This window comes from Ostrea edulis, chromosome 6 (assembly GCF_947568905.1).
Source record: "Ostrea edulis chromosome 6, xbOstEdul1.1, whole genome shotgun sequence".
In the NCBI taxonomy this organism is placed as follows: Eukaryota; Metazoa; Mollusca; class Bivalvia; order Ostreida; family Ostreidae; genus Ostrea; species Ostrea edulis.
The window spans coordinates 44973956-44999802 of record NC_079169.1 but is presented as its reverse complement, the minus strand read 5'-3'; the positions used below and the strand labels follow the sequence as shown (position 1 = coordinate 44999802).

The window sequence follows — 25847 nt, the reverse complement described above, 5'->3', positions numbered from 1 at the left end:
TATTATTATTATTATTAAGGTCTTCCGTCTCCTGCGGAAGACCTTACTATTATTGTTCGCGTTCTTCTTCTTCATTATTATTATTATTATTATTTTCCTTGGTAGTACACGCGTTTTTCTCAGCCATTTCTCGATCGATTTTCACGAAATTTTCAGGAAAGATGTCTTTTGGTGACGAGACTTTGCTTGCAAAATTTCGTGCTTGACGTCACTTCCGGTCAGGAGTTATCTCTCTTTTAGTGACTTTTTGAAGGGCCTTGTTGTCCACACATCTCCTCCGTTAGTTTTGAAGCTAGAGTCTTGAAATTTCTACACAAGATAGAGTAAACATTTTAGAAGATTTGTGGGGGATTCGATTTTACCGGAGGCGATTTGCCTAAACGCTCGCCTGGACCTGAAAAAATGGATGCCAAAATTTTTCGCCAATTTCGGCGATTTTTGACCTTTCATCTCCAATATCTTTTTTCTTGCAAATACTTTAAGACATGTAGAACAAAAGTTGTGCACATTTACGAGATCTTTTTGAAAATATCAAGATTTAGGGGCTACCCCCTTAAATTAGGGATCTAGAAGGGCTCAAAGTCTAGATCAAATATCTCAAAAATCATTAATATTTTGGTATAAGTCAAAGAACAAAAAATGTTCATCTCAACAATCCAAATCTATTCATATAAAAATTTAGGTCATATGTTACGTAATAAGGGATTTTAAGGGCCAACACCATAAATTTTTTACCCCTTGTATCTCGAAAACGACAAATATTTTGAAAAGCAATAAAGAACAAAAGTTGTTCAGAATGATGATCTGAACAATATGCATATTTCGTTTTTACCCTATGTGGCCCCGTTAGGGAACTACAGTTTGGCCCCTAAAAATTACTTCTAGAAATAACTCGAGAACGGTAAAGAATTTCTAAATACTTGTTGAACAAAAAATGTTTGAAATGTCATGACCTTTCTTACGATATCAAGCAAAAGGGGCTGACCCTTTAAATTAGGGGCCCAGAAGGGTCCAAAGGTTTATGAGAATATCTCAGAAACTATTAATATTTTGTAATAAGTCATTGAAGCGGAAATGTTCATCTAAACGAGCTTGTTCTTATCAAATCAAAAAGTAGGTCATATGTTACGTAATAAGGGATTTTAAGGGCCAAAATCATAAATAATTGACGCCTCATATCTTGAAAACGACAAATATTTTGAAAAGCATTATTGAACAAAAGTTGTTCAGAATGATAATCTAAACAATATGTACATTTCGTTTTTTCCCTATGTGGCCCCGTTAGGGAGCTACAGTTTGGCCCCTAAATATTTCTTGTAGAGATAACTCGAGAACAGTAAAGAATTTCTAAATACTTGTTGAGCAAAAAATGTTTAAAATGACAAGGCCTTTCTTACGATATCAAGCAAAACGGGCTGGCCCTTTAAATTAGGGCTTCAGAAGGGTCCAAATGTTTTTGAGAATATCTCAGAAACTATTAATATTTTATAATAAGTTGTAGAAGCGGAAATGTTCATCTCAACGAAATTGATCTTATCAAATTAAAAAGTAGGTCATATGTTACGTAATTAGAGATTTTAAGGGCCAAAATCGTAAATATTTGACGCCTCATATCTTTAAAACAACATATTTTTTGAAAAGCATTATTGAACAAAAGTTGTTCAATGTGTCATAACCTATCGATCAATATCAAAAAATGGGTCGGTGGGCCTCATGGCTCGCCTGTAGAGTCGATTTTTGTCGATATCAGTCGATTTCAAAAACTTGTAACTGGTAAATATTTTGTAAGGACATATTGAACAAAAGTTGTTCAGTTTATCGAGATCTATCGATTGATATCAAGAAATAGGCCTATGGTCCTAATGGCTCGCCTGTAGAGTCGATTTTTTGTCGATATCGGTCGATCTCAATAACTTTTTACAGGTAAATATTTTGTAAAGACATATAGAACTAAAGTTGTTTAGTCTATAGAGGGCTAACAAATGACATCAAGAAATAGGCCCGCGGGCCTTATGGCTCGCCTGGAGAGTCGAATTTCAAACGAATTTCACCGCAACTTTGCTTCAGAAGCTTATGATATGAAAAATTTATTATATCTAAAGTGTCTTAAAGTCGGAAACTAAATTGGGACTCATTTGTCTTTTTTTTTAATTTTTAACTCCGAGTGCATCAACAAATCGGACGGAAGACCTACTCGTTGCTTGCAACGAGATCGTGTCTAGTTATTATTATTTTCCTTGGTAGTACACGCGTTTTTCTCAGCCATTTCTCGATCGATTTTCACGAAATTTTCAGGAAAGATGTCTTTTGGTGACGAGACTTTGCTTGCAAAATTTCGTGCTTGACGTCACTTCCGGTCAGGAGTTATCTCTCTTTTAGTGACTTTTTGAAGGGCCTTGTTGTCCACACATCTCCTCCGTTAGTTTTGAAGCTAGAGTCTTGAAATTTCTACACAAGATAGAGTAAACATTTTAGAAGATTTGTGGGGGGTTCGATTTTACCGGAGGCGATTTGCCTAAACGCTCGCCTGGACCTGAAAAAATGGATGCCAAAATTTTTCGCCGATTTCGGCGATTTTTGACCTTTCATCTCCAATATCTTTTTTCTTGCAAATATTTTGTTAAGACATGTAGAACAAAAGTTGTGCACATTTACGAGATCTTTTCGAAAATATCAAGATTTAGGGGCTACCCCCTTCAATTAGGGATCTAGAAGGGCTCAAAGTCTAGATCAAATATCTCAAAAATCGTTAATATTTTGGTATAAGTCAAAGAACAAAAAATGTTCATCTCAACAATCCAAATCTATTCATATAAAAATTTAGGTCATATGTTACGTAATAAGGGATTTTAAGGGCCAACACCATAAATTTTTTACCCCTTGTATCTCGAAAACGACAAATATTTTGAAAAGCAATAAAGAACAAAAGTTGTTCAGAATGATGATCTGAACAATATGCATATTTCGTTTTTACCCTATGTGGCCCCGTTAGGGAGCTACAGTTTGGCCCCTAAAAATTACTTCTAGAAATAACTCGAGAACGGTAAAGAATTTCTAAATACTTGTGAACAAAAAATGTTTGAAATGTCATGACCTTTCTTACGATATCAAGCAAAAGGGGCTGACCCTTTAAATTAGGGGCCCAGAAGGGTCCAAAGGTTTATGAGAATATCTCAGAAACTATTAATATTTTGTAGTAAGTCATTGAAGCGGAAATGTTCATCTAAACGAGCTTGTTCTTATCAAATCAAAAAGTAGGTCATATGTTACGTAATAAGGGATTTTAAGGGCCAAAATCATAAATAATTGACGCCTCATATCTTGAAAACGACAAATATTTTGAAAAGCATTATTGAACAAAAGTTGTTCAGAATGATAATCTAAACAATATGTACATTTCGTTTTTTCCCTATGTGGCCCCGTTAGGGAGCTACAGTTTGGCCCCTAAATATTTCTTGTAGAGATAACTCGGGAACGGTAAAGAATTTCTAAATACTTGTTGAGCAAAAAATGTTTAAAATGACAAGGCCTTTCTTACGATATCAAGCAAAACGGGCTGGCCCTTTAAATTAGGGCTTCAGAAGGGTCCAAATGTTTTTGAGAATATCTCAGAAACTATTAATATTTTATAATAAGTTGTAGAAGCGGAAATGTTCATCTCAACGAGCTTGATCCTATCAAATCAAAAAGTAGGTCATATGTTACGTAATTAGAGATTTTAAGGGCCAAAATCGTAAATATTTGACGCCTCATATCTTGAAAACGACATATTTTTTGAAAAGCATTATTGAACAAAAGTTGTTCAATGTGTCATAACCTATCGATCAATATCAAAAAATGGGTCGGTGGGCCTCATGGCTCGCCTGTAGAGTCGATTTTTGTCGATATCAGTCGATTTCCAAAACTTGTAACTGGTAAATATTTTGTAAGGACATATTGAACAAAAGTTGTTCAGTTTATCGAGATCTATCGATTGATATCAAGAAATAGGTCTATGGTCCTAATGGCTCGCCTGTAGAGTCGATTTTTTGTCAATATCGGTCGATCTCAATAACTTTTTACAGGTAAATATTTTGTAAAGACATATAGAACTAAAGTTGTTGAGTCTATAGAGGGCTAACAAATGACATCAAGAAATAGGCCTGCGGGCCTTATGGCTCGCCTGGAGAGTCGAATTTCAAACAAATTTCACCGCAACTTTGCTTCAGAAGCTTATGATATGAAAAATTGATTATATCTAAAGTGTCTTAAAGTCGGAAACTAAATTGGGACTCATTTGTCTTTTTCTTTTTTTTTTAACTCCGAGTGCATCAACAAATCGGACGGAAGACCTACTCGTTGCTCGCAACGAGATCGTGTCTAGTTTATTATTATTATTTTAACCATTTTTTGTGAAATTTTGATAATGCTGTTTAAGGAAAATTGCAATTTTCTAACGTTGATAACAGGTATATGTGTGCTTAATGATAAAACATTTAATGGTACCGCAACATACTTATTATGCCCCCCTTTGAAAAAGAGGGGGCATATTGTTTTGCAACTGTCGGTCTGTAGACCTTGTGTTGTCCGCTCAATATCTTGAGAACCATTCACTTGATGATAATGATATTTCATATGTGGGTTGGTTATGAGTAGAAGAGGACCCCTAGTGTTTTTCAGGTCCAAAGGTCAAGGGTCAATCTACTCTGGACATAGGAATATAATGTCCGCTCAATATCTTGAGAACCCTTTGCTTGAAAAACATCAAACTTAGCACACTGGTACATCCTAAGGAGTAGATGACCCCTATTGATTTTGAGGTCACATGATCAAAGGTCAAGGGTCAAACTGGGCATGGGAATATACTGACCATTCAATGTCTAGAGAACCCTTTGCTTGACAGACATCAAACTTGGCACACCAGTACATCTTTAGAAGAAAATGACCCCTATTGATTTTGAGGTCACATGGTCAAAAGTCAAGGGTCAAACTGGACATAGGAATATACTGTCCGTTCAATGTTTTGAGAACCCTTTGCTTGACAGACTTCAAACTTGGTACACTGGTACAACTTCAGGAATAAATGACTCCTATTGATTTTGAGGTCACATGGTCAAAGGTCAAGAGTCAAACAGGACATTAGAATATACTGTCAGCTCAATATCTTGAGAACCCTTTGCTTGACAGACATCAAACTTGGTACACTGGTACGTATTCAGGAGAAGATGACCCCTATTGATTTTGAAGTGACATGGTCAAAGGTCAAGGGTCAACCTGGACATTGGAATATACTGTCCGCTCAATATCTTGAGAACCCTTTGCTTGACAGACATCAAACTTAGTACAGTGGTGTATATTCAGGAGGAGATGACTCCTATTGATTTTGAGGTCACATGGTCAAAGGTCAAACTGAACATAGTAATATACTGTCCACTCAACATCTTGATAACCCTTTTGCTTGACAGACATCAAACTTAGTACACTGGTATATCTTCAGGAGAAGATGACCCATATTGATTTTGAGGTCAAAAGTCAATTGTTGAACTGGACATAGTAATGTGCTGTCTCCTATATTTTAAGAATTATTTGCTTGATTGACACCAAACTTGGTACACTGGTACAACATAAGGAGTAGATGACCCCTATTGATATTTAGGTCACATGGTCAATTCACTCTTGACATAAGAAGATATTGCCTGCTCAATATTTTGAATTGATGATACTACTATCAATTAAATGATGTGTATGTATTACCCTTTTCAATTTTGCACCAGGGGGGCATATGTGTTTTACAAACATCTCATGTTGTATCATTTTTATTTGTTACTAAGATATATTATTTGAAGAATCAACAATTTATTGAATATAAGATTGAACCTTGAACCTATAATTCGAGAGGGTTGGAATTACCCTAATTCAGTCAATTGTTATACCAAGATTAACATGATTTTGTGTATGATTAATAAACATTTGATGGGCGTATCATGTGCCATTGTGGTGCACTTTATTTGATTATATAAGGTAAACCTTATAGTTTTCAGTTACAAAATGTTGTTTTACCTACTCTACTTTCCATCCATAACAGTTTTCTCTGTGTTACACCTCCTTAAAGATTAAAAAAATACTTAATCTTTAGAATTTTGTAATTTATTTAATTATTTTGAAGCTTTAACAAATGCGTATTTTTAAAAAATTATATATCTATATAATGAAGAGATAACTAAATACTTTTGTCATTGCATTTTGAAAGTTTATAAACAAGGGCAAAAATGAGCCCAAAACACTTTGGAATTCATAATTTGGACATAGTATTAAGTGTCACTGAAACTGTTGTTCTTTCCAGAATCCCTGGAGGAGGCGGGTGGAACGGAGGGAGACAAACAGCACGGGGGTACACTGCCGGCGAGGTATCTTGTTGGGTACATGTCATTTCCTGCTTCTTCACAACCAAAGGAAGACACAATCATTACAAAATTAATTATCTGGATGACTAAGTTGTGTAAAATCAATACCAATGTGGCATGGTTTGACCATATATATTTTATTTGACCAGATTTTGTCTTCTATTTGAGTTTGTTTTGACATTTGAATCATTTGACATGTAAATGCATGCATGAAGGCTCAGGAATGTTGTGTACAGTTTCCATTACTGTTAAATACTTTCTATCGCATGCGTTTTGTTATAAAATGCTAGTGAATGTTGGTTTAAATAGTTTACAGGTGTACTTTTAAATTGCATGTGGTAAAGTGCACTGGGTTTTTTTTTATTATTTCCTGGTAAATTTGTTTTGTTTTTACCCACGGGTTTCTGAAAATTATTTGCAGTGCTTATGTAAGATGTGCTTTTATTATCTGCTGTGGTGATGTAAAAGCTTTTATTATATACCCATCGATGTATTGTTCTTTGATACTGTGGATTTCACAGCGTGTGATCCGGTTTTCCGGATCACCACACTGTGGTTTTCTGATTCCGTATCAGTATCCTCTGAAACTGATGACGTCATAATGCATCAACGCAACGTTATTTGTGGAAAACATTGACCGCGTTACAAACGAAACTGCGTACACAAAACATAATTTCATGGTATGTCTGTTTTTGATAGTTTGGATTACATTTATTATCTTAGAAATGTGGATTTAAAATGCAGAAGGGGGTATATAATAAATTTATCATTACTACAGTAACTTGATCCGAAGAGTTGGATCACGTCTCGTTGACAGGTGTGGATCATCAGATCAAACTCGACGCTTCGCGTCTCGTGTGATCTGATGATCCGCGCCTGTCAACTTGACGTGATCCGACTCTTCGGATCAAGTTACTGTAGTAATAATATATATCTATTTGCAGTGTTTATGTAAGATGTGCTTTTATTATCTGCTGTTCCAGTGCTTATGTAAGATGTGCTTTTATTATGGCCCCCTTTGAAAAAGAGGGGGCATATTGTTTTGCAACTGTCGGTCTGTAGACCATGTGTTGTCCGCTCAATATCTTTCGACCCCTTTGCTTGATAACAACCAAGCTTGGTACAGGGGTTGCCCCTGGAGAGTAGATGATCCTTATTGATTTTCAGTTCACATGGTCAAAGGTCAAGGTCAAACTGCTGGTCTTTAGCCCATGTGGTAGACCATGTGTTGTCCACTCATTAACTTTTGACCCCTATGCATGATAACTACCAAACTTGTTACAAGGGTTGCCCTTGGAGAGTAGATGATCCCAATTGACCTTCAGGTCAGAGGTCAAGGTCAAACCTCTGGTCTTAAGCCCATGTGTTGTCCGCTCAATATTTTTTGACCCCTTTGCTTGATAATAGCCAAAATTGATACAGAGGCTTTCCTTAGAGAGTAGATCCCTATGGATTTTCAGGTCACGTGGTCAAAGGTCAAGGTCAAACTGCTGGTCTTAACCCCATGTGGTAGACCATGAGTTGTCCGCTCAATATCTTGAGAACCATTCACTTGATTGTAATGATATTTCATATGTGGGTTGGTTATAAAAAGAAGAGGACCCCTATTGTTTTTCAGGTCAAAACATTAAAGGTCAAGGGTCAATCTACTCTGGACATAGGAATATACTGTCCGCTCAATATCTTGAGAACCCTTTGCTTGACAGACATCAGACTTAGTACACTGGTACATCATCAGGAGAAGATGACACCTATTGATTTTGTGGTCACATGGTCAAAGGTCAAACTGGACATAGGAATATATTGACCACTGAATGTCTCAAGAATCCTTTGCTTGACAGACATCAAACTTTGTACACTGGTATATCTTTAGAAGAAGATGACCCATATTGATTTTGAGGTCACATGGTCAAAGGTCAAGGGTCAAACTGGACATAGGAATATACTGTCCGGTCAATATCTTGAGAACCCTTTGCTTGACAGACTTCAAACTTGGTACACTGGTACATCTTCAGGAAAAGATGACCCCTATTGAATTTTAGGTCACATGGTCAAAGGACAAGGATCAAACTGGACATAGGAATATACTGTTTGTTCAATATCTTGAGAACCCTTTGCTTGACAGACATCAAACTTGGTACACTGGTACATCATCAGGAGAAGATGACTACTAATGAATTTGAGGTCACAAGGTCAAGGGTCAAACTGGACATAAGAATATACTGTCCCTTCAATATCTTGAGAACCCTTTGCTTGACAGACGTCAAACTTGGTACACTGGTACATCTTCAGGAGTTAATGACCCCTATTGATTTTTAGGTCACATGGTCAATCCACTCTTGACATAGGAAGATATTGTCTGCTCAATATTTTGAATTGATGATACTACTCTCAATTAAATGATTGTGTGTATAACCCTTTTCAATTTTGCACCATGGGGGGCATATGTGTTTTACAATCATCTCTTGTTATCTGCTGTGGTGATGTAAAAGCTTGTAATTCAGTGGCATGTTTTCTGGTTGTTGGTGATGAACAGGGCTGTTCTCTTGCTTACTTCATCACATTTTCCCCAGGAAGCAGGAATGTCATTGTGTTTCTTTGATGTGAATGTCACAAGACACAGATTAAACACCTTATTTAGTGTGTCCAACTTGTGATTATTGTACACATTCATTTTTGAATGTTTGATGTTTCGTATGTACGTCTTTGGTGTGCACATGTTTGACCACATCAGTACAATTGCAAGTCAGTTGCTGCAGTTAAAAGATTTTTCGAAATATAATCCTAGGATAGCCTGGATTACAAATGACATTATACAGCACACCTTCCCAATATATACAGGCATTAACTGCTCATCCATATAACCCATCAATAATGACATTATACAGCACACCTTCCCAATATATACAGGCATTAACTGCTCATCCATATATCCCATCAATAATGACATTATACAGCACACCTTCCCAATATATACAGGCATTAACTGCTCATCCATATATCCCATCAATAATGAAATTCTGGGGAAGTTAGTAACACTAGTTGGGCACAGAAATATTACTGTATTTTCTCCGATTTGTATATGGACCATACTTGACCTAATGCAGTGATTATGAATTCACAAAGAGAACACTGTCACAAAATCCACCAACTTAATTAACAGTATGATATGTACAATGTATCCCTAATGAGTAAAGGTATACTTTCAGTTTTAAATACCCATCAGAAGACGACAACTCCAGCATCCTATCGGGTTCCAATTATGAAGTTCAGAGTAGTCCCTTGTCAAATTCTCAGAACACTTCCCAACAGTTTCCAGGCCTTACCCCGGCTGCACTTGACCCAATTTTTCAAGAAATGGACTTGCTCAAGGAGAATAACAAAAGTTTGTCAGAAATGGTGACCAGATTAACTGACGAATTGCACCAGTGCAAGGTAAAATACAGAGTAGTACAAAAGCCCAGTGAGCTAATTTTTCACAAAATAACGTGTATCTTTCACATATTAATACAATGTAGCTCAAAACTTGAATATTGTTTTATTGAAACCTAAGTAGTGCTCTACGATATCAGTTAATAATTGAGGATTTACTTTGAACTAGGCTTTGCAAATAGTTACTAAATTGTTAAGCTTTTTGGCTGTTGCTGATTGAATTGGTAGAACCCTCCCCATTTACACATTTTCAAACTTCTATCAGCTGTGTCAATCCGAGACATAAAAGTAGCTAGATAAGACCAAAATAAGGTTATCACGATTAGATTTTAAAATGAAGATTTTAGAATGAAGTCAATAAAGTTGGAGATGAAGGGGGAAAACCGAAATGAATTCGATGAATAAGGTTGCAAACTTGATACAAATGACATAAATATTAACAATGGAAAAGTATTCCTCTTTGTTCTATATCACAAAACAAAGAACAAGGTACGGTTGTATACATAAAAAGGCCAAAAAAAATTCTCTCTATAAAATGTGTCTGGAATTAACCTTAATCAGTGTTTTAAGAAAGTAAAATAAATGCCAGGTATACTATGTCAACAAAATCAGAATGATAGTCCTAAATGGATAGCATTATGACATCATGAATAAGACATTTCCCGCCTTTTTCTCAAAATAAGCCTGAAAACTGTCAAATGTCATACAAATTATTGCTCAGGAAAAGATGTGCGCATTTGTCGAGCAAAATGAAAATGATATATATTGTGTATTATTTTGAGATGAAAAACATGCTTCAATATGAATTTGCTCGACGCATGCGCTGTATGTTTTCTAAAAGGAAAACCACCTGAATTTGTGGATATTTTCATTGAAAATGGCATTTTTGTAATTTTATGCCAACTTCAAGCTCTTGTCATATGACACAAATCATTTTGTTGATCAAACTGAGTGAATTTTGGGTTTGCTAAACTATTCCTTAATTGAATGTCAGGATTTGAGCTCCAAGTGAAATCATCAATATTTTGGGCCAGATGACTGTAGAAACTGTACCAATTTCTTACAAAGGAATTATATGATAAGATTCAACCAATACAGCTATCTAATAAAAATTAAATGTTAGATTCACTCACATGTAGCGAGTATGCGAACAGATCTAACATTCAATTTTGATTAGATTGACAATACAGTAGATGTTTGACATATCCTGAAATGTACATGCATGTTTTTACCCAAAAGTTCTGAATTATTAATACAGGAACGTTAATACGTGGATGCATTATTATGTGAAAGTCATGCGTTATTACATGAAAGTCGTGTTATTACGTGAACAATAACATGCTAATACACAAAAGTTATGCCTTACTGTGTGAAACAGTTTTCTCCTGTGAAAATGAGCTCAGTAGGCTTTTGTAGAGAAGAAGTAAAGTAATATTTCATTATGGTTAAGGTTATGGGTTGATTTTCTATACTCATTGAGTAATAGATGATGATAGATCTTGTGAATCCATTTTTTGTTTGGTGTGGATGTGTTTTATAATGTTTCATAAACTCAGTCTTGTGCTCATAAATTTTTTAAAGCTATTAAGTGACATGGATTTCATCATGTCTCATCAGTATTAGTTTTAACCAAGTAAATGTAAGTTTTGAAAAAATAGATTTTAGATGATTAAAAGATACCAGGAAGATACCATGTATGTGATGATTGCATTAGATAATGAGCTTTAATTGGACAGAGATGGTATGGTACTGAGGTGAGTGCACTCCGACAGTCCCTGGAAGAGGAAGGCTTCAAATATGAACGACTCGAGGAGCAGATGAACGATATGACGGAACTTAATCAGAATGAATTTTCCAATCTCAGACAGGTTTGTTGTTCAGTGCCTTTTTTCCTTCAAAAAAAATATGGATTTATTTTGTCATGCTTTTCCCCCTTCCATGAGATTCTGAAATCAGTGATATGAATTATTGTTATATGCAGACTCCAGTGAACAAACATTGTCCCTTGAGTTTAAGTAAATGTAATATTGTGTATGTACAAACCGAAATGAATTTTGACACCTCTGTATTATAAATATATATTGTATAAGGTTGTTATTGTAGATGTCATTGCACCTCTGTATTGTAAATATATATGTATAAGGTTGTTATTGTAGATGTCATTGCACCTCTGTATTGTAAATATATATTGTATAAGGTTGTTATTGTAGATGTCATTGCACCTCTGTATTGTAAATATATATTGTATAAGGTTGTTGTTGTAGATTTCATTGCACCTCTGTATTGTAAATATATATTGTATAAGGTTGTTGTTGTAGATTTCATTGCACCTCTGTATTGTAAATATATATTGTATAAGGTTGTTATTGTAGATGTCATTGCACCTCTGTATTGTAAATATATATTGTATAAGGTTGTTGTTGTAGATTTCATTGCACCTCTGTATTGTAAATATATATTGTATAAGGTTGTTATTGTAGATGTCATTGCACCTCTGTATTATAAATATATATTGTATAAGGTTGTTATTGTAGATGTCATTGCACCTCTGTATTGTAAATATATATTGTATAAGGTTGTTATTGTAGATGTCATTGCACCTCTGTATTGTAAATATATATTGTATAAGGTTGTTATTGTAGATGTCATTGCACCTCTGTATTGTAAATATATATTGTATAAGGTTGTTATTGTAGATGTCATTGCACCTCTGTATTGTAAATATATATTGTATAAGGTTGTTATTGTAGATGTCATTGCACCTCTGTATTGTAAATATATATTGTATAAGGTTGTTATTGTAGATGTCATTGCACCTCTGTATTGTAAATATATATTGTATAAGGTTGTTATTGTAGATGTCATTGCACCTCTGTATTGTAAATATATATTGTATAAGGTTGTTATTGTAGATTTCATTGCAAAATTGTAAGGTAATACATCTACCAGGTCTTGTAGGATATATAAAAAATCATTATCACTGGAAAGCATGTTTCGTTCAAATGCAGAGTAGAAATTCTTAATTTCTTCTCACAGTTCTTTCAAATAATACATGACATATTCCTCTTACATACAATATAATCTTAATTTTCTTGTGAAATACCATCTTTATCATGCTATACAAACAGGGAAGACAATACCGACTTGTCAGTACATATCTGTATGGAGATATAACATATTAAGCAGTCAATGAAAGGTTGTAACTGTACACCTCAAACTCTGAATATTTACGTTTACCAATGCTTTGTCAATAACAATCCTTTGCAAGAATCATAACTATCTTCATGTTAGAACCCATACTTCTATCACAAAGAGGCTTGTGAAGAGAGTTATATACATGTAGTTATCTCTGGAGCATGGAGTTTGATCTGATGATCTGTCAACATGATTTATCCAACTCTTTAGATCAAGTTACTGTAGTAATGTTAAATCTGTTATATATCCACTTACGTATTTGAAATATGCAGTTTTGTCTGTGATGTGGTCAATCACTTTTCACAAGGTGTGCATTGATGTCATCAATTTCAGAGAAATATTACCTATTTTCTGATTATCTGGAAAGTGAATTTAACAGCATTAAACATGGATTATTGATAAATATAGATATGTAGTTGTGCTGGCTGTAACGGGAGCACCATCAACATATTACAAATGACTCCATGCCTCCATTATATATATACATGCACTAGTATATATCTCCATCATTGCTTAAGTGATTGTATTAGTACAAATCATTTAAGGAATGCATTAATTTTGGAGCATATTATAAGAGTATAACCTGGTTTGGGTGAAGTGGATTATAAAAAAGGCGTAGACTTACCCAAACTAGGTTATAAAAAATTTATTTAATTTCTTATAATTTCATGCAAAAAGACAGAAGTACTAATCTTTGTTTATCAATATGTACATAAATACTGAAAAATACAAATCAATTGCGCCGCAAAATGATTCACTTAGCAACCACAACAAAGTGTCGAGCCGTTAAGGTCGAAGCATTCATCTTAGTTCTACAGAATTGTAAATGTATGTATGCTATGCATATTTCACTGCCCATTAAAGATCGACTTAGAAGTCACACTGAGAGATGAGAAAATACAAGAAATTGCATTTTTTAGTCTTTGAAACTATCCAAATATCAGAAAATGCAATAATCTACATGAAAACTTACCCTTTTATGCAACGTACATTGTCAATAAATTCAAATCAGACAAGCAAGTGACTAATCCACATGTCAAGGTGACGTCATCTGATAAAATGTGACGCCTTTTTTTTTGCTTTGAGAGGCAGATCAAGCAATTCCCCCTTCCCAGTGAGAATGTTTTTCAAAATTAATAGGGCAGTTTTCCAAATAAATGGTATACCTTAAATTCAAATAGAATATCTTTGTTTTCTATTATTCGAATGAGTAATATATTATTTTTTTACAACAGTGATTTGCATACAAGTAAGCCTAGATTCTTACTTGACATTGAGAAAACAATCTGTGTATTAAACCAAAGTATGGTATTGCACAAGTTGACTTTCTATTCCATAGAAGGCTCAAAACAGTGCTGCAATGTAAATTAAAAAGAAAGAAAAGCAGTTCCAGATACTGGTCGTCATACGAAACCAGGTCATACAAAAATAACCTGCATTCCTTAATTTGAATTTGACCAATCAGAGACTACTAAGAATTAAATTATATTGTATTATTACTGTATGAATTATAATTTACTTTTTTTTTAAAAATTGAATTTCATATTTTTTATTTTGTTGAATTTTTTTTGAGAATATGAGTACAAGTATATAATGAAAACTGAAAATCTGGTGCTTGTAGGACATATCAAGTATGGAGGAAAAGATTGAATATCGCCTGGATGAGAGAACAACAGATCTTCAGGATAATGTAGAGAATTGTCAAACCAGGGTAAGTACATCGCAACTAGGCAAATGGTACTATGCTCGATGAGGGAGTTCCAAATTCTTTTGGTTGTTTATATAATTATAGTTATCAAATCAAATCTAGGAATTTAAGGTATATGCTTAATGCTACATGTTTATAAATTGAATTTAAAAATTAAAGTGTTCTGAATAAAACAATTTCATCCCTGCTAAAAACTACAGGTGTCAACTCTATAAACAACGAAACATCAAACTAATTCGATACTGGTAAACATGGTGACTTATTGCCAATGTTTTAGGTCACAGTTCAAGGTCAAACAACATCAAATGTACATTCTTTGAATTACATCTGTCAATGAATGGGGGTGCTGGTAGGGAACATGTATTGCTTATACAATACTCTCAGAATGCTTGATCAATAGAGGTATATACCTTGACATTGTATGCAATGGCTGTACATCACCTAACTAAACAAGGAACTTTGGCCTGGCTTTCATTTTCAACAAAATCTTAAGACAAAGAGTGTTATTCTCCAACAGATTCCTTCTATGTGGTCATTATTTCTGGACTATATGCTGCTGATTAAAGTAGATCCTTTCAGACCTTTGATCCAGGCACATAGTTCACTACACAAGGATCTAGCAACACCCTATCCAGGGTCATGTCAGAGTGACCGTTTGGTCAGCCAATGAAATCGCTCCTAAATCTTCATTGGTTGTTTGAAAATTTCAAGCTTTTTCTTCCAATACTAAACAATTTTGGTATTAATATAGCATCTGATTCTATGGGTGAAAGAAGGGAAACAGAAATTGGAATTTCATAGACCTTGCCTTCCTGAGGGGTGAGGCCAAAACCATGAAAATCAATATGATCTACCATTTTCTTCCGTTCCACAGAGTCCAAAATGCTCCCATATTGGAGATTCATGGATCGCAGGGGTAGAAATAATTCAATGGCACGGTTGGCACCACATTTTTCATTACTGGAAGCCATTTTCATAATATGAATTTAAAGCCATATCTAACCATTCAAATTCATCCGGACCGTGGTATAGTGTAAAGTATCGTGAATCGAACCTTAGCATAATATTACGGTGACATACCATCTCGCAGTTAATCGCTGCACCCTTAGCCCACGGGTAAAAGATTCTGCTGAATTGCATATGGCTTGCATGTAAATAGCTAAATAACATGCACTGATATAAAATTACGCAGATTTTAAGTGACCGCAGACCACACATAAAAATGTACGTTCACAGTATATGCAAACAAAAAACTTTGTCAACTTAAGTAGTCCTGATATGAAAAGCTAAATCAGTCTTGGGATTGTTACCCTCAATTCAATTTTGTGAGATGCAAGTGTAACGAATATGTGAGCAGATTTTATGGTACATGTACATAATGAGTGGCCATTCCTGATTTCAGATCTCCAAGATGGAACTGCAGCAACAGCAGCAGCAGATAATCTCCATGGAGATGGTGGAGAATGTAACATTTCGAACTCTTCTGACAAAGCTGATTAATGTTGTTCTAGCTATTGTAGCTGTTATTTTAGTGGTTGTTTCCACTGCCGCCAATCTTGTAGCTCCATTTTTGACCACAAGGTAATGTTTATAAAATACTAGGCCACCTGCTGCCCAAAGTCTTGTAGTAATTTTATTACCTCACCTGAGCCAAAGGCTCAAGTGAGCTTTTCTGATCGAAATTTGTCTGTTGTCCGTCGTCATTGGTGTCATCGTAAACTTTTCACATTTTCATCTTCTTCTTCAAAACCACTTGGCCAATTTCAACCAAACTTGGAACAAAGCATCTATGTGTGAAGGGGATTCAAGTTTGTTCAAATGAAGGGCCACTCCCATCTCCAAGAGGAGATAATAGCAAAATAGTTTTAAAAAATACATTAACAACTTTTAAAAATCATCTTCTCCAGAACCACAGGGCCAATTTCAAGCAAACTTGACACGAAGCATCCTTTGGTTGATTGATTGAATATTGTTTAACATCCCTCTTCATAATATTACACTCATATGGAGACGGCACCACTGTCGGTGAAGGGCTGCAAAATATAGGCCTATGCTCGGCGCTTATGGCCTTAGAGCAAGGAGGGATCTTTATTGTGACATGGGACCTCGTTTTCTGCGGTTTCATCTGAAGGACCGCCCCATCTAGTCGCCTTCTACAGCAAGCAAGGTGTACTGAGGACCTATTCTAACCCGGATCCCCACAGGACCATCCTTTGGAGAAGGGGATTCAAATGAAGGGCCACACACTTTTACAAGGGGAGATAATAGCAAAATAAAGAAAATAAATTAGTAACTTTTAAAAATCTTCTTTTCTAGAGCCACTGGGCCAATTTCAACCAAACATGGCAAAAAGCATCCTTGGGTGAAGGACTTTCAGTTTTCTTCCCCTTTCGATGGGGAGATAATCACAAAAATGGAAAAATAGGGTGGGGTCATTTAAAAATCTTCTCAAGAACCACTGGGCCAGAAGAGCTGAAATTTACATGAAAACTTCCTGACATAGTGCAGATTCAAGTTGGTTAAAATCGTAACCCCCAGGGTTAAGTTGGGGCCACAATAGGGGATCAAAGTTTTACATGCAAATATATAGGTAAAATCTTTGAAAAGCTTCCTCTGAAGAACCACTGGGCCAGGAAAGTACATATTTACATGAAAGCTTCCTGACATAGTGCAGATTGAAGTTTGTAAAAATCATAGCCCCCGGGAGTAGGTTGGGACCACAATAGGGACCATGCAGTATTTTACATGCGAATATTTAGAGAAAATCTTACAATATGGTCCATGGTGACTCAGGTGAGCGATATGGCCCATTGGTCTCGTGTTCAATTCTAGCATTATTAGTATAGAAATTTTTCATGAGGGCAATAGTGAACAGAAGATGCAAGTAGTTTAGATTGGAATTTTTTTCCGATTTGAAAAGGTTATGCCATCGTGAAAGTTAAGATCTATTGCATTGTTTTTGCTGAGATAAGAACTACTCATGACTATTAGTAATTAAGGAGGTATGCTACACCAGAGAAATTTGATGTAGATGAAAAGTGTAGGATATGTACAACAATATTTTGAATTTGAAAATTTTCAAATTTACTTTATTTTGTCAAAAAATACAGTTTTAGTAGAAGGTAATCTGAAAAAAATTTAAAACCCCTGCTCGACTCGAACCTGCAACCTACAGTTCAGCAGTCGGTATTCTAACCTACTGAGCTACTCGGCTAGGTATTTAAATGGAAAAGGAAAAGTCAAATATTGCTGATATCGATTTTGTCATCCATGTTTTTAAAGGAAGTCAGCCATTATGACGATGTAGAGTACTACCTTAAGTCTCCCAAACAAAGTTTGGAGTCTTATTTCTTATTATTCTTCGACTTCTGCTTATTTCTCGTGCCTTAAAATAGAACAACTGTTCTCTATAGCCTGTTAATGAAAGTATTAAATGTTCAAGAATATGATAAGCCAATCTAGTTGTGCAGAAATGTTTTTGTTTTCAGATTGAATGGGGTTAGGGTACATTTGGGGGTGGGGGATCAAATGGGGGTAGAGTCTTAACAGAGAACTCTAATGGGGAAATATTAATTCCAAAATTCAACAGATATAACTTGACAAATATGATAGACAGGGTCCTACAGTTTTTGGAAATGAGAAGAGAATGATGGGGTCTACATATTAGTATGAAGGCCAATTAACTCCAGTGACCTTGACCTTGAATATAAAAACTCTTAGAACTGAAATTGATAGAGAGACATGGGATCTTCAGAAATGATAAGAGGATACAAACTAGTATCAAGGTCAAATGACTTCTGTGACTTTGACTTTGATCTTTGACTCGTATTAATTTAGACCTAGGACTAAGAAACATGAAGTCCTCGTAAATGATAAAAAGATGTTGTTGCCCACAAACTACAATTATATAGTATCTCCAGTTACCTTTGACCTTGATCATAAAAACTTGTGTTACTTGAGAACTTGGACCAATAGAGACATGAAATCTTCAGAAAGACAAAAGAATGTTTTGACCTGCAAACTAGTATCAAGGTCAAGTCTTACCTTAAACATATAAACTTATATAACTTCAGAATGAGGTTTGATAGGGACCTAGAATCTTTAGAAATAATGAGGGATGATAGGACTGACAAACTACTATCAAGGTCAAGTGACTCTAGTGTCCCTGGCCTTTGATCTAGATCATAAAAACTTTTATACATATAACTTTAAAATTGGAACTGAAAGAGACATGAGATCTTCAGAAATGATGAGACTTACAAATAGGATCAAGGTCAAGTGACACCAGTTTTGATAAAGGAAAGAAAGGGATTTTTGAAAATCAAGGTCTTTTTGATCTAGATTTAATTGGCATGGATTTTGTACAAGGGAGTTAATTATTGGGGGGGGGGGGGGGGGGTAGCAGTATTAAAAAAAGCCCACAGTATGTCCATTACTTTGTTTGGGAGACTTTATAATCGGCAGATCATAATCATATCCTGTTGTTATAACTTGCATAGTATTTCAAGAAATGACGGTGCCAGTACATGTAGCTGTTATTTTCAGGGCTCGCATTCTGTCCAGTGCTCTCCTAGTCGTGGCCATTGTCATAGTGGGTCGTAACTGGGATGGTTTGATTCTCTGCATGAGCAGTATATGGCAGTATGTGTTCGAGGCTCAACCTTTCCGATGACAATGATTGACCATTATGTTTCATGGCTACTCACTGCATACAGCTCAAATCAATGCACTGGGGAATAACTGTTCCTGAAGAGATGAAGGTGGTGATTGTTGCTGGACATAAAAGGGGAATTATTTCAGTGATTATATTCTGAGAGTGGTTTTCTATGGAAGTGATATGTTTAATGTACAGCTTGTGGATAGCCGTATATGATATAGATTTGTGATGATTTTATTTTCTTTGTGAGTGTATGCATGTGATACATATACTTGTATTTTTATTTGTGATTGCATGTTGGAGGAACACTGATGCCAAATACTGAAACCCTCCTACTGTATGTGTATTGCAGTTGCCACAAAATTGTTTTTGAATGTACATACTTGTAAAAAATTAAATGTATTTTATTATATGTTGGTCAAAAAATGAAATCACATTGTTAAAAAAAGGATTAAGAAGTGCACATATAGACCAGTCACCATGACAGTGGAACTTGCCAACTTGTATTTAGAGAGGGGATGAAACAAATGGGCTACAGTATTATATGAATGTGTTAATGTTGTGTGTAATATGTAATGCTAGCTTTTAGCTTTTCTCTTGAAGGATTAAAAAAACCCAACAGCATGTTACCTTTGATTTGTCACTGGGAGAGCTTCATTTTAATTTTAATATGACCTTTGCTTGAATTGATGTATGCTGTCTTTTAATTGGCCAGTAACATTTATCTTGACAAGTGCATGACTATTTTATTTAATATTGTTGAATTTTTTGTCATTCACAAGAGATATTTGAATTGAAAATGGTAACTGGACAAAAGTGGAACATCTACACATGACAAAACAATTGAAGGGTAAACTTTCAGAGGTGTTCATAGCACTATGTAACTTTGCATGTACATTTTTATGCCAGGGTTTCACAAATATTGTATTTTTATTAATATGGAATCTGCCAAACAATTTCACAATAAATATTTAAATTTGTGTAAAAATGTGAAGTTAGTTTGATATGAAATTTTAAAAAATTTTAAAAAGGATTTCATGTATCTTTAATAGCAGGGTTTTTTTTAAATGGAAAATGCAAGTTTTTAATTTTTGTAAAGTCTTTGCTAAAAAAGACAGTTTGTTTTTAACTTGAAATGTTCTTCTTTTGTTTTGATTTAGAAGATATTGAGTTAATATTGAATTCTCTTGTGACTAAAAACCCTTCCTGCAAGTTTTTTTTTTTTTATATATTAAGAACATTCACATAAAGATTTTTCACCCAATACAAAAATTATTCACTCCAACATGCTATAATTAAAGATCTGTTGTCGAGATAAGAATTTGTTCAGTGCTATTTTTCTCATTGACATTCAGTCTTCATGTTAAAACATGGGGATCTGTGTTTCTCATTTTTTGGGAAGTCATTAAAAATTTTTGCTTATTTTTTTTTGTCCTGTAAGGTTTTAAATTTTATATTATTAATTTTTATTATTTTTTTTTGCTTTATGTTTGCTTAATGAAATCTGTCTTATTTCCTATTAGTTGGGTATAACTCATTGTTACATATGAATGTGTGCTGGTAAAAATGTCTTTGAATGTAGTGCAACTTTATTACATGGATGCGCACTGTTGTTCAGTTCATGATGTTAAATTATTGACAGTTAGACGATTTGAACCATGATTCCTGACATGTGCAATAAGTTGAATAAAGTCGGGGAAAGTAAGTGTTCTTTTGTGATTTAATATTATATGTATTGTGTTAAAATATGAAATTTGATATAAATTTTTGGTGGGTGCCCCATAGTAATTACTCTGTCCATCCGTCTATTAGCACTTTTTATGGCACAGACCCCTTTTGATTTTCAGATTTATTGGTATTGTTGTTACAGAGTTATGGGACTTTATAAAGCATATAATATAAGAAAAAATTAAGGGTGGATGTACCAACCGTGCCGCTTCAACTACCTGGTCAGATATACATTGTTCTGTGGTAGAGCACCTGATCGATATATTCATTGCGAGGCTCTTTCTGATTTATTTGATAGCTTTCTAGTTTTTAACTATTAAACCGTCATAAAGGGCAGATAATTCATTGGTGGACTGAAATCTGTCGAAATGATTGATTGATTGAATATTGTTTAACGTCCCTCGAGAATATTTCACTCATATGAAGACATCACCATTGCCGGTGAAGGGCTGCATAATTTAGGCCTATGCTCGGTGCTTGTGGCCTTTGAGCAGGGAGAAATTTTATCGTGCCACACCTGCTGTGACACAGGACCTCGGTTTTTGCGGTCTCATCCGAAGGACCGCCCCATTTAGTCGCCTCTTACTGACAAGCAAGGTGTACTGTCAGAGGAACTATTCTAACCCGGATCCCCACTTGTCGAAATGTATAAGCTGTGAAAACATCCAGTACATAAATTGACTGGGAAAGATTACTGTTAATAGTACCGACAATTTCCCAAATTTTATTTAATATATGGACTAAAACACTTATTTAAAAAATCGGAAGGTATAATAATCACTGGGGATTATGACCCTTACTTACCCAAAGATACAAAATGCCAATATTGAGAAATATATTTACATCTCCAATTATGGCCGGAACCAACGTTATGCAGACCAGAACTATGAGAAAATAGGCTAGAAATAGACTTAACTAGGGAAGAAGAAAAAATCGACAAGTTCTGACTTTTTGCCTCGAATAGTTGGAAGGGATGTTCTGTCTCTGAAAGATTCCATTCTTACATGTATATGTTGCAACTTTCAGCCTACTACCATTCACCGACAATAAATTGTAGTATTAGTACCCGGTACACAGGCACTGCAGAGATCATACGCAAAATCTGTTTCCTACAAAACGCCCTGTAACAATAGGGGGAATCTGACTACCATGGTAATCGGTAATATGTCTGATTTGTGTTTATGCTCAGACATGCAAGACTTTCGAGTTTGAGGATGTGTTCACTTTCTCACAAACACTGCGCTAACTTCCGTAATAAAACAAGAATAAACATCTGTCGTTTTGGTAATTTTTGATGTTTAAAAACACAGAAAAAGACGTATAAATCTGGATATAATTACATGTATATTTATTTAGTCTACCCGATAAAAACAAAATCCACAAGGAATATTCGTAAACATTTCGTATTTCAAAAGTTTTGAAGGATAAGTGTGTGCCCGGAACCAAACTTACGCTGGCCGGAACGTAAATGCTTAGCTAGGTATTTCCATATGTTAAATGTCTATGGTATTTCTAATGGTATGTTAAAAAAAAAAATTGAATGTCAGTGGTCAAGTTACAAGAGAGACGCAAAGCTCACAATTCTTTGTTATGTATAACAAGGCTCTGTCATGTTTTTGTTTACATATAGGTACTAGTAAAAGTTTCGTTTATAACAGATTTTTCAATTTACAAGTTATTTATGAACATTCTCTAGTGTTTGTCACATCTCATTTTGTTTGAAACATTTTACATTAAGCAAACTCAACAATATTGATATTCAAATGTTAGCTGACCATTAGAAATACCCTGTGTAGTTCAGCATTTTAAACATTAACAATGTGGAAAACAAACGTATTACATTTTACATTCTAAAATATTTTTAGATCTTTTAGCGGTTTTTTTTTAAATTGTGTTAATTTTTTGGTGAAAAAATAAGATCAGTGAAGTCCTTTCTAGTTTTTAAATTAAAAAAAAAAAAATGCCCTCCTGAAACAAAATTTCAAAGCGGCAGTTTTTTAGAGGAAAACTCGAAGAACATATTCATGCTAGATCTATTTTGTTTTACGTAGGCAGTTTTTTTCTGAAATTCCGAGATACTCCATTTTAACGCTAAAAATCATATGAATCGCTTATTGCTTGATTTAAACTCGAATTATTTTGGCTAATTTTTGTCAACACACGTCTTTTAAACTTATTTTCAAAAATGTTTGAATCAAGACATAAGTTCCAATTGGTTTTATCATATATTAGAATAACTTAATTTTATCGATCTTTCATGCAGCACCTTTGGGGAAATTAACATGAGACGTGCAACACTTTCAAGGTAAATCATGGTCTCGTGTTTAGAAGAAGAAGAAAAAGAAAAAACAATAAAAGAGGCAGTCATTTTTCCCTTCACCCTTAGAGAAATGAATAACAAGATCTTTTGATTTATTTTTAATTTCACACCATTAGAATGACAGAAAATAGTAGGAATCACTACACAGGAAACAGAATCTATAGATCAAGGGGCTTCCCCTTGAGGGGCCTTAAGGTGGCCCCGTGAAGTTACGCCCCCTAACTTAAATTCCTGGATCTGCTCCTGAATATTCCGTTTGGTTGTATATTCATATACATCTAGAATCAATCAAGAGTAATTTAGAAAAAAAAAAAATTGCAATAGAAAATACATAGCTGCAGAACTATAGCTCTCTGAAAAAATATTTTGACAAAACATTTGACATATTCTGTTATGTCAAAATATTTTTTTCAGAGAGCTGCAGCTAGAAAATACAAACCTGGTTTTTGCCACAGGTGCTTGGGTTCAGGACCCCTCCCCCTTTCCCGAATATGACCTACATGAGTTGATTTAACTGTTTTTTGTTGAAAATCTCTCTCAAGCATGTCAGCAATATCTTGCATACCCCAAAATAAGCCCTTTTAAAAAAATTACCCTCATTAAATATTATAACAGAACAATATGATTTCTGTTGTTTTTCTTCTTGATCAGCATCTTTATTTCCTTTAGATCGGCTAAATGTTACTGTATATGTCATTGTGCATATAGAGGGAAGGGTGGGTCGGGTGTATATGTGCATATAGAGGGAAGGGTGGGCCCGACCCACCACACACACTATGGGTAGATAAAATTAAGTATGTTTGCTTATTCTCATTCTTATACACCTCAGGTTGTAGAATGGTACATGGATGCCACATTCAGAGTTGTTAACCGACCATGGTTACAACTACTCACCATAAACTCCTTTATTAGAAGTGGATCCCACATGAAGCAAGTGCCCCTTGCATATTGCTTCATGTCAAGCAAACGAAAGAAAGATTATAAGGTAATTATTGATTTCATTTATCATCTTCAGGGGCGGATCCAGGAGTTCAAGTTAGGGGGACGCAACATCATATAAGGTAGGGGGTCTGGTGGAGGCCCACGCAAAGCCCTCGGAAGCTCCTAAATTTTAGAGATTTTGTAGGGCTTGAAATGTCTCCTAAGTAGTTATTTTACTATACTTCTCATTTTAAATGAGGTGGAATTAATAAAATGAAGCTGAAATAAAAAAAAAAAGTTGTCCCCAAAAAAGTAACAATAAATCAAAGATAAACAATGTCATAATACGTTCATATATTATGATCGGTGATATGACATTTAAAAACAACAACAACCGGTTTCTATGCGAGATTTGTGTATTCCATTAAAATAGATAAACTCTGAAGTTACATATTTTGTCAATAATACGTCCGAAATACCCAAGGAATTTAACATTTAAAAATACAAGGGGGGGTTGGGGGTTACCGGAAGTCCTGTCCACAAGCACCTGTGCAGTGTTTTCTCGTTCATGAAAATAACAGACTTTGCGGATGATCATATCATATTGCATTGTTTATCTATAGAACACTTACTATTTTTGTATTATCTGTTTATTTCCCCTCCCCCAAAGACAATTGTGTGTTACATCAATCTAATTAAAATAAGCTGTTTTGAATCCGCTATCGAGCTATCTAGAGAAGATTGGCGTCCCACAGTCGGTCCGTCCCATGGTCGATTCGGCCCATTTTGCTTAGTCGATCCGGCCCCTCCAATTTTTTTTTTATCAAAGATATAATAAATGAATAATTACTTAAGACAAAGGAGTGTTTTTGCATATATATTGCAGTTAGTTATCAAAATTAGATAACTGGCGATGGTGTACAGTAGATTTATAGCGCAGACTGCCCAGTAGGGTCCCTGCTATTAGATAATTGCCGAAGTTAACGTGTAGATAAAATTGTTTATTTAGGATTTATAATTTTTGTTTGAAGTGCGATGGTTATGAAAATGTGTGCTCATTAATTATTGTAGAAACATCGTTATTTAACTATGTATAGCAATCAATGTAAATGTGTGTCCCCTGTCCACTGATCATTGTGAAAACACCTTAAGTAGTGAAAACAGTTTTATAACTGCATTGTTGTGCAACCTTTGATCATTAATTACGAGCTTACAGTAACCTAACTATTCTTTGTATTGAAAATGAGGCCCACTTTATCGAATACTGTGATGTGTATAATGATCTTAGAAAAGCTGTCAAATATCAAAACAGCATATTATTGTCATCCTACCTGATGACAGAAGACATCAGCGGCACACACACCATGAAGATGAAATACGCAGATGAATTAAACCAATTCAGTACTGTAAATAGCTTGAAAAAAAAATCATTTTTTCTGGGCCGGATCGACTAGGGGACGTATTAACTATGGGACGGATAGTCTAGGGACGGATCGGTAATGG

At 34.9% G+C, this 25847-nt stretch overlaps 1 protein-coding gene across 38 annotated transcripts in view; it reads left to right on the top strand.

Moving 5' to 3' along the window:
* The window catches only part of LOC125683895 (transmembrane and coiled-coil domains protein 2-like), an 80000-nt gene extending 58920 nt beyond the window's left edge, over positions 1 to 21080 (top strand). For 16 of the 38 annotated variants that reach the window (XM_056139725.1, XM_056139726.1, XM_056139732.1 and 13 more), the window contains 7 exons: positions 6323 to 6398; positions 9593 to 9818; positions 11552 to 11683; positions 12728 to 12748; positions 14632 to 14721; positions 16121 to 16299; positions 19264 to 21080. In XM_056139725.1, the coding sequence (XP_055995700.1) occupies positions 6323 to 6398; positions 9593 to 9818; positions 11552 to 11683; positions 12728 to 12748; positions 14632 to 14721; positions 16121 to 16299; positions 19264 to 19390 (851 nt within the window). In that variant the 3' untranslated portion in view covers positions 19391 to 21080. The remainder of the gene's footprint in view (positions 1 to 6322; positions 6399 to 9592; positions 9819 to 11551; positions 11684 to 12727; positions 12749 to 14631; positions 14722 to 16120; positions 16300 to 19263) is intronic. The other 22 variants (XM_056139731.1, XM_048925435.2, XM_056139741.1 and 19 more) reach the window with 3 other exon arrangements.
* Positions 21081 to 25847: the final 4767 nt, after the last annotated feature.